The sequence below is a fragment of the Rhea pennata genome, chromosome 23, assembly GCF_028389875.1.
Source record: "Rhea pennata isolate bPtePen1 chromosome 23, bPtePen1.pri, whole genome shotgun sequence".
NCBI classification, from domain to species: Eukaryota; Metazoa; Chordata; class Aves; order Rheiformes; family Rheidae; genus Rhea; species Rhea pennata.
The window spans coordinates 7,678,060-7,694,539 of record NC_084685.1 but is presented as its reverse complement, the minus strand read 5'-3'; the positions used below and the strand labels follow the sequence as shown (position 1 = coordinate 7,694,539).

General features: G+C 69.5%; 2 protein-coding genes across 2 annotated transcripts in view; both read left to right on the top strand.

Annotated features, from left to right (window-relative positions):
• The first annotated feature begins 422 nt into the window (after positions 1–422).
• LOC134150445 (platelet-activating factor receptor-like) lies at positions 423–5,394 on the top strand. The gene is made up of 5 exons (XM_062594370.1): positions 423–782; positions 900–1,322; positions 1,788–1,873; positions 2,903–3,225; positions 5,372–5,394. The coding sequence occupies exons 1-5, from the start codon at positions 423–425 to the stop codon at positions 5,392–5,394; spliced, it is 1,215 nt and encodes a 404-aa protein (XP_062450354.1).
• DLGAP3 (DLG associated protein 3) overlaps positions 3,165–16,480 on the top strand; it is a 29,282-nt gene continuing 15,966 nt past the window's right edge. Inside the window, exon 1 of the mRNA XM_062594007.1 lies at positions 3,165–3,225. The gene's annotated coding sequence lies outside the window, so the exon portion shown is untranslated. The remainder of the gene's footprint in view (positions 3,226–16,480) is intronic.

The following is a 16,480-nucleotide window of genomic DNA, read 5'->3' as shown; positions in this document are numbered from 1 at the left end:
CGGCCGGCTCCCGGGCCTCGGGCCGGGGCGGCGCGCGGGGGTCTTAGCGCGGCTCCGCGCCGGGGATCCCCGGTTACATACGCGCACAGGTGCCTGCCCCGCTCCAGCTGCCGCCCGGCCCGGCCGTCCCACCGGATTAGCCCTGCCGGGGGACGCGGCCCGTGCCCCCCTTTAAAGGCTCCCGCGCACCGGCCGCGGCAGACGGCGAGGAGGCGACGGGGCCGCGCGCTGCCGGGGTAAGGACCCGCCGGCGGGCGAGAAACGCGGGGCGGGGTGGGGGGGGCCCCTGCAGCCGCACGCTGCAGGCCGGGCGCAGCGTCCCCGCGAGCGCCGTGCCGTGGTGGGGACGCGGCGGCCAGGCGCTGGTGGTTCCCAGGCGCTTCCCGCTGATCCCCCGCCGCTCCTCGCAGGTCGCTGCAGGGATGAACCTCTCGGCGGGGCGCCCCGGCGAGTGCGTGCCCAGCGACCCGCTGCAGTTCGTGCTGGTGCCCGCCGTCTACTGCCTGGTGCTGTGCGTGGGGCTGCCGGGCAACCTGGCCGCGCTGCTGGTGTTCCTGCAGAGCGGCGGGGTGAGGAAGGCCATCCGCATCTACCTCATCAACCTCACGCTGGCCGACATCCTCTTCAACCTCACCCTGCCCCTCTGGATCCCCTACTACCTGGCCGGCGGCGACTGGCGGCTCTCGGAGGCGGCGTGCCGCCTGGCCGGCGCCGCCTACTACCTGGCCACCTACAGCGCCGTCGCCTTCATGGCGCTCATCAGCGTCAACCGCTACTGCACCGTGCGGGCGGCCCGGCGGGCGCTGCCGCTGAACCGGCGCCGCGGGGCCGCGCTGGCCTGCGCCCTGGCCTGGCTGCTGGGGCTGGGCTGCGCCGTGCCCACCCTGGCCGCCCGGCAGACCTTCCCGGCGGGCGCTGGCGGCACCAAGTGCTTCGAGCACGACGGCCGGCAGCGCGCCTACGCCTACGCCATGGTGGGCTTCTTCGCTGGCGCTTTCCTGGTGGTGCTGGGCGCCTACGCCTCCATGGCGCGCTCGCTGTCGGCGCCCGCCGCCGCCTCGCCGGGCTCGCACCGGCGGCAGGCGCGCGCCATGGTGCTGGGCATGCTGCTGGTGTTCGCCGTCTGCGTGGCCCCCTACCACCTCACGCTGGCCCCCTGGGTGGGCGGCCGGGCGGCGGGGGGCTGCGGGCCGCCCGCCGCCCTGGACGTGCTGCACACGCTGAGCGTGGCCCTGCTCAGCCTCAACAGCTGCATCGACCCCCTCGTCTACTGCTTCGCCATCAAGCGCTTCCGCGCCGAGCTCTGCAGCGCCCTGCGCCCGGCCGCCCGCCGCCCGCCGCCCGCCCCGGCCCCCGGCCGCCCCGCGCCCTGCGCCCCCTCCGTCGCCGCTGCCGCCTCCTCCTAGCCGGGGCCCGTCCCCGGCCGGGGTGTTTCTCGCCCTCTGGCGCGGGGCGCTGCCTGCTCTGATTAATTGGCTCTGTCAAGGGAACTGGAGGAATTACGGAGGACGCCGCTGTCCCGCCGGTGCTGGGCCGCGGCGGCTCCTCCGGCTGCAGCGAAGCCTCCCGCCCCCCGCCCCGGCGCCGCGCAGCAGCGTCGCCGACGTCCCCGCACCGCCGCTGGCCCGCACGCGCCTCGCCGAGGGGCTGCCGGCTGCACGGCCACCCGGCAAGCTGGGGCGTGGGTCACGCGGCTGGAGCGCGGTCCCCGGAGCAGCCTGCCCCACTATAGCCGCCTTGCAAAATCTGTATTAAATTTTAATCTTTTTTTATGTAATTTCTCGCAGAGGTGGCTCGGGCCCTGCTCCCCGCTGCAGAAAGCAGGGCTCCTGCTCCGAGACGGCGGCCTGGGCGGCACCCCCCAGGCCGCGAGGTGCCGGGCGCCGTGGGGCGAGCACGGGGTGGGTGCTGCAGGGGATGGTGTCACATGGAGCAGGACCAGGCGGGATGCGTGGAGCTGAGAGTGGCTGCCCCCGCCTTGGTGCCCAGCCCACGCGAGCCGGGTCCAGCCGTGGGCCGGGGAGCCGGCAAAGCGCAGGCGCCGGCCCTCCCGCTGCGCGACGCCTGCGGAGCCGCTGGGGACGGTCCCTGCCCGCGAGCATCCTCACAGCAGCGAGCCGCAGCGCGGGGCTGGCGGGGCGTCCCCAGGACGGCGCTCGTGCCCTGCTTGCCCGGTGCGCTGGGCTGCCGTCCGCAGCCTTCCCCGCCGCTCGCGCTGCAATTACACGCTGCCCATCCCGTCTTCAGCCGCACGTGAAAACGCAGGGATACGCTTGCTTGAAAAGCAGCCCCGGGAAGCGTGTCCAGGCCACGTTCCCCCCTGCAGCCGGCACGCCGAGCCCCGGCACGCTGCACGCGCCCCGGCGGCCCCGCGCCCATGGACCCGCCGGCAAGGGGAGCGGAGAGCCGGCACAAGGCCAGCCCGCCGCCCTGCGCCGCAGCGGCTCCCGAGGCGCCGGTGAGCCCCTCCGGAGCCGGCCGCGCTCCACGTGCCGCTCTGTGCGTCCCCCCGCGCCGCGGCGCGCCGCGCAGCGAGGCGTTAACCAGCGTATTATTCCCCTGCACATTCTAACTCGCGTGTGCCTTAATTATTATTATTAGCAAATTACAGTGCGTTTGGAGGAGGGGGGGCTCTGCGAGCCGACGGCAGCCCGGCGCCACAGCAGGCCTGCCGGGGCAGGCAGGGCAGCCGCGGCGAGCGGGACCCCCGCCCGGCGCCTCCGCCATCCCCGCGTGGGGCGGCGGGATCCCCACTGGGGAGGCGGCTCGTCCCGGGGCCGGGGCCGGGGCACGGCCGGGCCGGCGGGCCCGACCCCGGGCGCGGAGGAGGAGCGGAGCGGAGCGGAGCGGGCTGCGGCGGGCGCCTCCCCGCGCCCGCTGAGCCCCGACGAACTCGTGACAGGCGGCGCTCGCCGCCCCCGCCCGCCGTGCGGGCAGGGGGTCCCGGTGCGGCGGGGCCGGGCCGGGAGGAGGCGGCAGAGCCGCACCGGAGCCATTTTGCGTCCTCGCCGCCGCCACCCGCGCTCCGCGCTGGCTCCGGGGAGGATCCACCGCCGCCGCCGCCTCTCGGCTGCGCCGCGGCCCGCCCGAACGCACCCGAGCCGAGCCGAGCCGAGCCGAGCCGAGCCGCGCGCCGAGCCCACCCGAACCGGGCCGAGCCGTCGGGGAGCCGCCCGGAGCGGGGTGAGCGCGACCGGCAGGAGGATGTAGGCGGGCAGGAGCGCGGTAAGAGAGCGGCGGGCACCGCGGAGCGCCGGGGCCGGGGGGCACCGCGGAGGGCCGGGGCCGGGGGAGCGGGGGGGCTCGCGGGGACCCGGGGGGGCCGCGGCCGTGTCCCCGCGCCGCCGCCCGCGCTGGGCGCAGAGGTGCCCGAGGCCCCGCGGGTGCCGAGCCCGGGTTCCCCGCGTGAAGCGGGGCCGGCGCGACCCCGCCGCTGCCTCGGTGTCCCGGCCGGGGCCGCTGCACGATTCCCCGGGGGCGCCTCGGCGTCTCGGGCAGGTTCCCACGCCGGCCCCGGGGGCGGCGGCCGGGCCGCTCCCGTGGCGCCCCCCGAGGGCAGAGCCGGGCCTGGCGGCTGGAGGGCGGGCACGGCTTGGGCTGGGCTGGAGCCTCCTGCTCCTTCCCGCAGCCGCTGATCTTCCCTCCTGGGAAAAGTCACGTTATTTTCAGCCGTGGGTTCTCCCCACCGTGACCGCTGGAGCTGAGGCGGCCGTGGGTGCCCCGGGGCTCAGGCGACAGGCCACAGCGGGCACGGGACGTGCTGCGCGAGCGTGTGTGCACCCTCGTCGGGACCGTGGTTGGGCCGGTGCGTGCAGAGCAGCTGTGGGGCTCCCGAGTGCTCCCTGTTTTGCACCACCGTGCCTGGTGGGCTGAGCTGCTCGTGGCAGGGGGCAGGGAGTTCTGGGGGGCTGGGAAAAGATTGCAAAATGGGATTTTCCTGGCACTGAGGTATGTAGCCAGCATTGGGCTGGTTGGGTTCTCGGGTTGAGTTTGGCTTCAGGGCATGTGGCGTGTGGGGCAGGCAGGCCAGGAAAAGGGCCCAGTGTGTCCAATCTCCCACCTGAGTGGGAGTTTGGGGCAGGGGAGATTAATGATGAGATGATTAATCCTCGCAGGCAAGAAGTGGGTGCTTTTTCGGGAATGGGGCATCCCTCTCTTCTCGTTGACTTGCTGTCCCAGACGACTGTGATTTTGTTGAGGGAGCTGGGTCTGCTCCCTCTGGCCTGCGCCAAACCTGCAGAGCAAGCTGGCACTGGGACCTCTCATCCGTCTCTAGCCCACGCGTTGCATCCCTGGCAGGACACGGGTCCTCGGGGCTGCCGCCGCTCGCAGTGGGTCTCCAGGCGCTCCAGGTGAGCGCCGAGCCCTGAGCTGGCAGGGTGAGGGGTGAGCTGGGCTGCTCAGGGTGGCCGGGCAGGTCGGGCGCGCGGGCGGCGCTGACGCCCCAAGGCCTCCCTCAGTGCGATTTAGGGCAGGATCCGGCCTGCCATCTGGAAACCTTTAGGAAATGGATGTCGTCTCCTGCCTCTCTCCGTTCGTCCCCTCTGGGCTCTGAAGTGCCCCCCGTGCACGTATCCGCATGCTCCCCCACTGCCGGAGGCCCCGGGGAGGCGCGTGCCGAGGCAGCGCCAGGATCCTTCCTTCACCTCCGAGAGAAGGTACGTCCCTGCGGAGCCGCTGCGGGGAGGTGGCTCAGCCCTTTTAAAGCATTTATCCGAGCTCCAGCAGGGAAAGTCAGGAAAAAAAACAACCACTAGAGCGACGGCGGAGCAGCAGGAGCCTCGGCGGGGGCCATGTGAGCAGCCCAGCCAGGCTGCTGGCTCCGGGTCTGGCTCCGGGTGTCCTGGCTGTGGCTGGGCGCTTGTGCCCGCGGCCTCCCCATCCCGGCGGGGTGAGTCAGGGCTTGGTGTCGAGCCCTGGCTCCGAGTCCTCCCCAGAACTGGGACTGGGAGCACTTGGCTCCTCAGCTGAGTCGCCGGCAGCGCCCGTCCCTCTTAGCTGGTCACAGCCTCAAGATAAAAATCTTCATTTTTGCAAAAAAAATTGAAATTGCACATGGATGGAGGTCGAGAGTGGTGGCGTTGCCCTGCCTGGGGGTGTCCTTCTCCGATGCATGCATGGAGAGGGTGCCTGGGGGGCTCCTCCGGTCCCCCCATGTGTGCTCAGAGGGAGGAGCTGGGCCGAGGCCCCGAGGATCCCCAATGCCTGCCCAGCACCACGATGATGCTCCTACAGCTGGGGACCGGGCTCCAGATCCAGGTTTTGCAAATGGCTTTTCTCTGAGCTGAGCTGAACTGAAAGCCTGGATCCAAACGAACCAGAAATTTGGATCTGGACAAAAGGCGACTCTTGGCCCTTATTTTCATCCTAGGCAAGACAAAAATCCAGATCTGAACAAGGCGAGGAGCCTGGATTCGGCTCCAGAGCTGAATGCCTGGCTTGGGCTCCTTCTGCCCATAAAATTGGTTTTCCTGAAATAGCCTGTTGAAGACCAAACGCAGGCAGGGACCGAATGACAGGTCAACAGGGGTGTGGAAACCCCACCACGCTCCTGGCTGCCTGCTTCAAGACGTTGGCAATGAGTAATAATAGTAATGTGCCGTGCCATCGCCTGGGAGAGCGCAGAGCCGGGGAGCTAAGAATAGCAGCCGGCCGCCGAGCCGCCGCCGGCGGGGACGCGCGCGCAGGCCGCCGGTGCCTGCGCGGGCCGGGCTGGCGGGGCTGCCCCCCACCCTTCGCCTTGCCGCCGTGTTGCGCTTTGCTCTTCTCTTTCTGCTGCCTGCGGTGGGCTCAGCACCGGGCGCCAGGCTGGCAGGATGCGGGAAGGGCTGACCAGCACCTCCGGGGCCGGGAAGGGTTTTCGGCAGGCGGGTGGGAGCCAGGTGGGATGGATGGAGGTGGGTAACTGCATCCCTCAAGGTAGGGATGAGGAAAGCCCCACGGCCCGAGAGCGAGCCCTGCGCTCACCTCCCCCCCTCCCCGTGCTGCCAGCATGACCCCTTTCCGAGTGCGGAGCTCCCTGGAGCAAGGACCCGTCTGCTCCCGGCGTCTTGCCCTGCTCCTGACTGCTCCGAGACGGAGCCGACAGGTTGTGTCTCCACCTCCCTGCGCTGCCCGGGGATGGGGCACAGCCGCTCGGGGCCTCGGTGCCTGCCCGTGAGGCAGCGGCGCCAAGGGAGGCCGGGCTGCACGTCAGCTCCCCACGAGCCGCGGCTGCAGCACGTGGCAGCAGAGCGGGTGCCCATCAGATTAAGGAGAATTAATTTGTACTTTCCACGTTTGCCCGGGTTCGGGCGTGCAGCGGGCGCTGTGCACCCCGGGCCCCCCGCCCGGTGAGCAGCTGTGCTCCAGCATCTCTCTGTGTCGGCTCCTCTAAAACCTTCCCTAAATCCTAATTAGATTTTCTGCTCCCCCTCATTTCCCCCCTCCATCTCACTCCTCCCCAAATGCTGGAGTTGGAACGAGCCATGACATGGTTTCTAATCAGCTTCTGAATTCATATTTCTCTTGGCTCTCTTTGGAGGAGGCTTTTCAAAGCCTTTGTCTGATGCTGCCCGAGCACAGAGTGCTGTTCTGCAGCTCTCTTTAAGCCTCGATGACAGCATATGCCCAAGCCCTAGAGAGCTGATAGCTCAGAAGTGCTTGCAATAACAACCGGGAGACCCTACAAAAACAAAGTGGTGTTTGTAGCAGGGAACTTGCAAGAGCACATCAATAGCATCCAGAAATGCTGCCAAAAGCGGCTGGTGTGGAAGCCAAAGCAGGCAAGATGGGCTCTTTCCTGGGGGAAATGGGTGCCAGGGCTGCCGTTCTCCCTCTGCCACGAGCCCTTGCGCTGGGGTGGGTGCCTGGCGGCGGCAGCAGCGCCGGTGCAGCCACCTGCGCTGTTTCCAGCTGTGCCCCGGCGCGAGGTTTGCTCCTGACCTGGGCTGGCTCCGGTGGCTGGTGGCACCTCTACTGCAGGCGCGATGCCCCCGCGCGCAGCCATGGCACCCGGCTTGGCTCTGCTGCGGTCAGAGGCAGAGCCTGTTTGGGCTCCTTCTCTGGGACTGAAACCTCTTCGGCAGCGAGTTGTGGCTGCGAGCGAAGGCAGTGGATGCAAACACTTCCCAGCACTGCCAAGCCCCAATTAATAACCTGTGAATCATGATGCTGTTGGAAGAGCAGATGTTTGCAATGTGGTTGCCAGCACTCACCATTTCACTGAGGGTCTGGTTGGCCTTAAAACGCCAGCTTCTGGAGTCAGGCAGTCTCTCCGTCCATCCCTCCTTTCTGTCTGGCCTGGGAGACGTCTGGGCCGGGAATTAGCTGGAGTTTTCAGCGGCCAGTCGAGCTCGGCGAACAGCCTGTCTGTAGGAGTGTGGGGGTGCCAGTTCGGAGCTGGGGAAGCTCAAGGTACCCGAATCGTGGCAAGGTGCCCGTCGGTGAGGGACCCTGCCGGCGCTTGTCCCTGCTGATGCTGAAGTGCTTGTTACTGGGGAAAATACTGCCTATCTCGGGGGTGCCCCCCTACACACACTTCACCCTCCCCCAGGGGAGCATGCTGAAGCACCAGATGGGGGTCTGCTACCCTGGCTGGGGCAGGGTCTGCTGGGTGGGGCCAGGAGGATGAGGAGGTGGAGGAAGAGTGAGTCATGCTGCTCTCGAGACCACAGGGGTCTGGGGCAGGGACCCTGTGGGGCGGGCATAGGGGAGCGGAGCAGGGCAGGTCCCTCCGTCACTGTGCCCAGAGCTGGCCAGGGCAGAGGGCTGCACCATAGCTCGCGGGGGCCAGTGCCTGCCTTGGTGCTGCGGAGTGGAGGAAAGGTCTCAGCATTTCTTATCAAAACAAGCTTCTGCTCAGAGCTCCCCTGGGCCCCGCTCCCGAGCAGTGGGAGCACAGAGATGGCCCAGTGCGTTGGAGAGGGAGCTGCTGGCATGCGCCAGAGGGCTGCACGGTGTGTGGGTGCACGTGTGGCATAGGGGGGCGAGAGCTGCATGAGCAAGCGTTGGTGCCTGGGCAGGAGTGGGTGCCGGGGGGCTGCAGTGGTGTGTGGGGTGTGTGGTGATGCAGGGCCAATGGGGCAAGTGTGGCTACGAGCTGGGGTGTGCGGCAGTGCGGGAGCGGTGGGATGAGCATGGCTGTGAGCTGGGGTGTGCGGCGGTGCAGGAGCAATGGGGCTCATGAGCTGCGGTGTGTGGCGGTGCAGTTGTGCAGGGGCAATGGGGTGTGCGTGGCTACGAGCTGCGGTGCACAGTGATGCAGGTGCAGTGGGGATGTGTGTGTGTCTATAGCTGCAGTGTGCAGTGAGGCAGCAGTGTGGGAGCAGCGAGTGTGCATGGCTGCATGCTGGGCTGCGTGTCCATGCGGGGCGTGCAGCTGTGCGGGAGCAGCAGGTGTGCAGGGCTGTGTGTGGGGCTGCATGCCTGTGGGGGGGTGAAGCTGTGCAGGAGCAGCCGGTGCACGTGGCTGTGCATGGGTCTGCACATCTGTGCAGGATGTGCAGCGGTGCAGTGGTACATGGGGCTGTGTGCCCATGTGGGGTGTGCAGTGGTGCAGCGGTGCATGGAGCTATGTGTCCGTGCTGGGTGTGCAGTGGTGCAGGAGCAGCAGGTGCGTGTGGCCATGCATGTCTGTGCGGGGGGTGCAGGAGTGCATGGGGCTGCGTGTCCGGGCGGGGGGTGCAGCGGTGTATGGGGCTGCGTGTCCGGGCGGGGGGTGCAGCGGTGCGGGAGCGGCGTGCCTGCGTGGCTGCGTGGGTGTCGCTCGGCATGTGCAGTCCCATGTGCCGGGGGAAGCTCGGCTCGGCGCGGGGGCGTCTGGAGAGCGCCTGGGCGAGCGCGTGGGAGTGCCTCCGTGTGCGCGTGTGCGCCCGGCTCGGCGGCCGCCCCTCGCCGCCTGGGGAGCGCCGGTCGCAGCCCGTGCACGCAGGAGCCGCGGGCAGCCCGGCCGCCGCGCTCCCCGCTGATGCGCCTGCCCCCCCGGGGGCTCCCCTCCCGCACGGCCCGGCCCCGCCGGCGAGTCGGCTCTGCCGGCCGCGGCATGGGGAGCCCGGAGGGGCTCGGCAGGAAGAAAGCGAATTCAGCAGGGAGCCGCTCGCGTTAGCGGCCGGGCAGGGTGAGTGAGGGCGGCCGGGCCGGGGCCGGGGGCCGGCGGGACCCCGCGCGGCGGCCGGGCAGCGCTGCCGGCCCCGCGGCTGCTCGGGGCGGGGGGAGCTGCGTCCTTCCCGCGGCGCTGCGGAGACCGTGCGGGCGGGCGGGCGGGGAGAGCGCCGTGCCCCGCACGGCCGCTCCTAACCCTTTCGTGGCCGCTGCCCGCGGGCGGCGCGGGGCTCCCGGGCAGCGCTCGCCCGGCCGAGCCTCCGCGTCGCCCCGAGCTCGCCCTGCCCGGAGCGGCAGCGCCCGGCGGAGGAGTCTCTGCTCCCGGCCGCCGGCCCCGTGCACGGGCCGCGCCGGAGCTGGGCTCGCCGCGGGGGCGCAGCGGTCTCGGCGGGGGCGTCTGGGGGAAGCGACGCTCCGTGGCTCCAGGCCCGCCGGCAAGCTGTGGCCTCGGCCGGCTGCGGGGGCGAGGGAGGAAGGGGCCGGGCGCGGGGGAGGCTTTGCTGCCGGCTCGGAGGCGCCGCTGGAGCTGGCGACCGAGCGTGAGCCGAGAGTAGCACCGTGCCGACGACCTGATGCTGCAGCCGGGCCCGTGCGGCAGGGGAAGGCGCGGGTCCGGCTGCCTCTTCCCGCACCGCCTCGGCGCCCTCGCCTCCCCACCTTGCCTCTCCTCGTCCCGCGCCTCGCCCGGGCTGCTCTTCTCGCCCGGCGTCCCGGGAGGACGGCGCTCGGCCGCGGCTCCCCCGGCCCCTCCAAAGCCGCCCGGCTCCGCGGCCTGCCGCTTCCCCGGCCCGAGGGGGCCGCGCCGGCGAGAGCGGGGCTGGCGTCGGGGCGGCAGGGCCACGGCGCCGGTGTCTGCGGCTGCTGCGGGCGGTGGCCGCGGGGGTGCCGCGGGGGTGGCCGCGGGGGTGGCCGCGGGGTGCCGCGGGGGTGACCGCGGGGTGCCGCGGGGGTGGCCGCGGGGTGCCGCGGGGGTGGCCGCGAGGGTGGCCGCGGGGTGCCGCGGGGGTGACCGCGGGGTGCTGCGGGGGTGGCCGCGGGGGTGCCGCGGGGGTGGCCGCGGGGTGCCGCGGAGTTGGCCGCGGGGGTGGCCGCAGCGGTGGCCGCGGCGCATGCGGGAGCTGTCCGCGGTGCTGAGCAGCAGCCGGCTGCGCCCGCCGGCCCGCGCCGCGCTGGGGAGCTGCGGCTTGTCCCCGCGTCCCGGCCCCGCTGTCCGCCTCGCCGAGGCTCCTGCTGGGCTTGTGCACGGTGCCTCCGGGGACCCCCGGGCTCCCCCGGGGATGCAGGCCCCGGGCTGTGGGGTGGGCCGCCGTGCGTGCTCGCCCCCAGCCCTGCCGCCGGCCTTCCCTGTGCCGCGGCTCCCGACGGGGCTGGCGGCAGGGCAGCCCCCCCTCTGCAACCTCAAGCAGCCACCGCTGAACCGGGGTGGTTCAGCGAGTGAACCGGGGAAGGACGTGCCTGCCGTGGGCCTGCGCCACTGCTTCCCCGCAGGACGGGTTGGGTGAGGACGGGGAGCCGCGTGGTGCAAGTTGGACCGGAAAAAGAGGATTGGGGAGGTGGAGAGCTAGAGACAGCACCTGCAGAAGGGCTGTTGGAGTCTCTGTCTAGCCCTGCAATGCTTAGGGGAGGCCAGAGAGATGCTGCGGGCTCGGCTTGGCACCCAGACCCCAGGGTGGGTGCAGAGCGGCCGAACAAGCGTGCCCGTGACGGGAAGGAAGCAGGGTGAGGGGGGACTGGGAGGGCCCAAGTGGGTGCCCGGGGCCTGCACCAGGCTGTGGGTGCTGCACCCGCCTCAGGAGCCAGGTCCTCGTGCATGGTGGCGGGGCTCAGGGTGCCCAACACCAAGCTGTCCAAATGCGGCTGGGGGGGCGGCTGATTGCCCCACCTCGGCATGCAACCAAAAATGCAGATGGGCTCCTCAGGAGGCTGGTGAGGGCTGTTAACAGCGGGGGACGAGGCCCCGAGAAAGCGTGGCGTTCCTCAGAGGGACGCGGCTGTCGCTGCGCTCGCGCCCCGGCGTGCTGCGCGAACAGGAAACTGCGCGGGGAAATCGCATTTACCAAAAAATCCAGGGCTGAGATTTTACCCTTGGGGAGTCTAACTTAAAACAAGGAGGAATTAGATACCCAGAGGGGACCTGTGCAGCTGCTTGGGAGAATTTCCCATTAGCTGTTTCCCAGCCAGGCCGCAATGCTCCGAAACGGCTCCACCGTGGTGAGGGGAACTGGGTCTGGAGCACCCGTTCCATGTTGCAGCATAGGAGTGGCAGAGACGATCCGGAAAGGATCTTGCCAGCCCTGGGGCCACCTGGTTGGGCGCCATGGGGATTTTGGCCATCTGAGGGGGAGGAGGGCTCCTGTGCCGGCCCCATGGGGCTCAGCACCCCGTTGGCAGCACCCTATCCCTGTTCCCATCCCCATCCCATCCCCATCACCCATGGCCAGGACCACAGAGCCCTCCGGCCTCACGCCTGGCTCCTTTCCCGGGCCTTAAAATCACCTGACCTAAAAAAAAAAAAAAAAAAAAAAAAAGATGGAAGGAAGGTTGGAGACAACAGTAACTAATTATTCAAAAATCTGAAACTGGAATAATTAGCCCAATTAACAGTCTCAGGTGATGTCTTATTCCATCTGATAAGAGCCCAAGGAGGAGGGAAATTAATTAACCTGTCAGCCTGACATTTGTAGGTCAGAGCGGCCTCCTGGCGCGCTGCGGGTGGGCTCAGGTGCCGCGCTCGGGGGTCGAACCGTCCCACGGGCCGGGGCTGGCCGAGCTGCCCCAAGCAAGGCCGTGGTGCCGGCATGGGGCTGCAGGCGAGCGCCGGGTGCCCGCGGCGCAGGGTCCAGAGAGGCCACCGTGCCCCAGGCTGGGGTGATGGGCAGCGGGACGGGGCTGCGCATCCCTCTGGGAAAGCCGTCGGCACCACTTCGTTAGGGAGGCAGAATCTCGAGGCCTTTAAGGTTGCTGTGGTAACCGTGGTGCTCGTTAGCAGAGGAGGCTTCTGCTTCCCAGGCAGGTCCCCTTGGCTGCCCGCGGGGATGGGCACCCTCACTGGATGCCTGGGCCCGTGCTGCCACCTGTGTCCTGCTGCCCCTGCGCCGGGAGGGCCGTGGTGCTGGCAGGGGCATGCACAACTCCCGGCTCCTCGGCTTGTCTGTGGCATGACATGTGCTGCCCCATAGGCTTGCACACGTGTGCACACACGACGCGCTCTGGACGTGTGCACTGGGGACTGCTGCGGGCAGCCGCATGCCGCCCCTCCTGGCACCGCTGCTCGCACGCCCACGTACCCGTCGCGCTTGGGGCAGGTCCATGCGGCTGGGGATCGTGCGCACATGAGCGTGCTCACGCATGAGTGTGCACATGTGGCGCACATGCGTCCTGTGCTCACTGGTGCTGAGCCCCCAGCGGCGATGGGGCGGGTGGCTGGGCACGGCCGGAGCGCTGGAGCGCTGGCTCCGAGCTTTTGGAGTCTTCAGGAGGTAAATGGTAGGAAAAGCTCCGTTTGCCCTAAATGCCCATCCCTGCGTGAAACCGCGGCGGCGGCGGCGTGGGCCGGGCGCGCCGCAGGAGGCGATGCCGTGGGGGGCGATGCCACGGGCCGGCGGCCTCCCCGGCCCCGGAGCATGGGGACTGGGGAGGGGGCACCTGGGGGCAGGAGGAGGAGGAGGAGGAAGAGGAGGGAGGTTTTAATGCGCTTGCAGTCATTCCCTCCTCCCACACCTCCCCAATTTTGCAGCTTACCTAAGCGACTTATCAGCCTCCAATCTTGTTAAATCAGGCAAATTGTAGCATCTGATATTTTATGGAGATGAAGGTGCGCGCCCAGACTCTGTAATTTTGGGGAAAGATGTATTTACAATACCTTGTTGCTAGTAAACAAAAAATAACTTTGGATCAAAGTGCTTTTACAGGGAAAATCTGCCTGTAGGGGCCCGGCGAGGCTCGGGGAAGGGGGAAGCACGGACAAAACCGGTGCATGCGTGTGTGCGTGCACATGTGTGTGCATGCACGCGTGTGTGTGTGCATGCCAGGGAGCGCTGCAGGAGCCGGGGGGGAGCCCGGGTGGCTGCACGGGACCCTTCAGATGCACCGCGGGCCGCCGGCCCTGCTCCTGGCAGGGTCTCCTGTGGGCGCCCCCGAGTCGCCCTCGACGTGAGACCTGCGCTCGCCCGTGCAAGCGTTTGAGCAGCCGGGCTTTGCTCCGGGCCCCTCCGTTCCCTGCGGATTACCGATGAGGCGATGCTGTTTTACGGCCGTCTGGAGCAGATTTATCCGAGCGGCAGGGCCCTGGCGTGCCGCGGCCGTAAATCAGCGCGGCTCCTCCGCGGCAGCTCCCGGTGCGGTGGCGTCTGCAGCCAGGGCCGCCCCTTCCCGGCGCCGGCACCCGCCGGTTTCCCTCCTCGGTTTCGTGGCGTGAGTGTGGGGATCCCGGTGCAGCCTTGCCGTGGGGCCGTGCCGTTTCCCTCCGCAGCCGGCGGCTGCCGCGAGCACCCGGCCTGGGCTCCGCGCACGGCCCGGGCGCGAGGTGAGGGGGGAAAGTCCCAAATATCCGCTGGCAACCTAAGAGCGTGGCTGCAGCCTTGGCGGCTGCGGGCTTGGCGCTTCTGCTCCCTCCGTCGCTCTCCCGCCTGCTAACGCGGTAATAAAATGGTGATAACGCCGCGGACGTCCTTTGGAAAGGGCTTTGAGGCGGATGAAAAGCCCTGCTTACGAGCGAGGCCGTTATTGTTAATAACTCCGAGTGAGGCTGTAAATTCGGCTGACAGGGCTATTAGGGGAAACGAACTTGTTCCTGCGTGGGCCTGGTGCACCGAAGCCCGGCGCCGCTCCCGTGCCCGTGGGCTGCCCCGGGGGTCTTGGCCCCCACGGCAGAGAGGGACGCGGCCGGCAACGGCGGCCAGGCTGAGCCCTGGCGGGCGCTCGGGACAGCGATGAGCCGGGCTGCGGGGAGCGCGGTGGCCTCGCCGCTGCCACCCGTCGCCTGCTAGCAGAGGTCATGTGAAAAATAGCCCGGTGCAACCGCCACGAGCCGCGTCGGCGGAGGGCGAGCGCCCGGTGCGGCTCCCCTCCGGGTCGGGATAACTTCACGTCCGTGTTTTCCAGCCCCGCAGACGGACGGTGCCGCGGGAGCCCTGCAGCGGGGCCGGGCGTGCGGGGCTCGCCGTGCTGCTGCCTCCCGCGGGGGAACGAGCTTCGATATAAATATCTCCTTGCTCAGCGCACGACCTACTTTCCAGACAATGCCGAGAGCCTCCCGGCTCCCTCGTTCCCGCTCCGCCGTGGCCCTGGCCCGGCCGCGCTCCCGGTTGCATCCCGGCTCCGTGCCGCCGCCAGGGCCGGGGCCCGGCCGGGCGAGCAGACGGTGCCGGGCGTTCGCCTGGGGCCGGTGCGGCAGGGATGCGCGCGCGTTGGCGGGGGACGGTCCCGGCCGGGTCTTGCCAGTGGCTACTGGAACAGGGGCAGCCCGGGGCAGTGGGTGCCGTTGCTTGGGAGACGCGGGGCCATTGGGGCCCCTGGTCCCCATCCCCGTGGCATTTTATTCCTGAGAAAGTCGTTTCCCGGGAGGCAGGGAGGTCGGCATGCCGGCGCGGCTCCAGGTGCAGGGGGTGCTGAGCCCCGGCTTGCCCTCTTGCAGCTAAAATTACATATGCAATTTGTATTGCTGGTAAATCCTATAAATCTCTTTTATCTCTAAGCTCGTGTAGCAGGAATATCAGCAGTGTAATCCCCGCGGCGGCCTTCGGAGCGCCGCGTCTCACCGCGCTCTCCTCCTGCCGCGCAGCTCCTCCAGGGCGCCGGAGGCCGGTGGCGGAGCGGGAGCCCCGGTGCCCGCAGCCCCACGCGCCGCCCGGGCAGCTGCTGCGGGCGGAGGACGCGTGCGGTGCCGTCCCCGCGCCGAGCCCCCGCCACGGTCCCGGCGCCGTCCCCGCTCGCCGGCGGCAGCGGCAGGGGAGCACACGCGGTGCCGCTGCTGCCGGCTGCTTAATTCCCCCCCTGCCCGCAGCACGCGCTGCCTCTTTCTTGGGCTGGCATCGAGGGCGCCGCGCAGAATTATGTGTTTAAATATTTAGGCGCTCGTCAGCTTTGCAAATTAAGCCCATCGATTAGGAAGGCAGCTCGGCTCCTCCTGGCACCGCCGGCGGCAGCGGCTCGCGAGCCGGTGCCGAGCGCCTTTGCCTGGAGCACGGCTGCCGGCGGAGGCGTGCGGGCTCTCCCGGGGCATCCTCGCTGTGCCGTGCCGGAGCCCCTTCCCGCCGGGGCCGCCCGGGCGGTGCCGGAGCCGGGCTGCCGCCGCCGCACATCGGCACCGGCGCGTTGGCACCAGGAGCTCCCGAAAGCAGCTTTGAAACGATCCCGGCTTAAGTCATTACACCATGCGGCTGGCGAGATAAGTGGCTTTTTAGGCAGACCCAGCACGTTTCTGCGTTGTAAACGGAGTGAGTGGTGTTGTGGACAGGGAGGGCGGCGGGGAAGAGCCGTCAGGGAAAGCTCATGGTCCCGCCGGCGCCCCGGAGCAGTGCCACTGCCGGCTCCTCCGGGTCGCCAAGGCTTCTCTGGCGGAGTTGGTGGGAAGGTTTATGGGTGCCTTGGGAGGGAGCGGAGCTCTCCTGCCTCTCGCTTCGGAGCACGAGCCCACCGCCGGCCGGGGAGGCAGTGCCGAGCCCGGCAGCGCTCCTGCGGCGGGGGAAACCCGCCGGCTTTGGTAGCAGCTCTGGCCCGGGAAGCCGGGCTAGGCAGGACACCAGGGTGAGGGTCTCCGGCAGGGCTGCACATGGGGGGGGGGGGTCCGGGCACCAGGGTGAGTATTTGGCATGTTGGGGTGGCGGTGGCTCTCCATGTGCTTCTGTGGGGCCCTTCCAGGGGGCGGGGACGCGCTGCACCCCACGCACGAGGCTCAGGGGGACCCGCCTGTGCCTGCGGCTCCCGCGTGCGTGTCTGTGCCTACGTGCGCGTGGAGCCCCGGGGCTGAGCAGCGGGAGGGCGACCAGCAGCGCTGGAGCCGCTTGCACATGCCCGGAGAGAGGGAGGAAGAGGAGGGTGGAGGAGGGCGCCCGCAGCTCCCCCTGCACGGTGGCGGGTGCAAGAGGGAAGGGGCTTAGCTCGGCCCCACCAGGAGCTGGGGACCGACCGCCCTGCGCGCTCCTCCAGGGAAAGGCCCGGGGGAGGCTCGGGACGGGCGCTGGGCCCTGCTGCGGCTGGCGTCGGGGAGCGCGGGGCCAGCTGCCGTCCTCGCCTCGCAGCCGGCTGCCAGGGAAACGTGAGCGCTGCTCCCGGCACCGGGGCGGCTGGAACAGATGTGCAGCGCATCCATGGGAGGAATCCGTCTGCGGAATAACCAACGACGAGGCACGTGCCGCTGCTCCCAGCAGCGATGGTGGCACCAGCCAGCGTGGGGTGG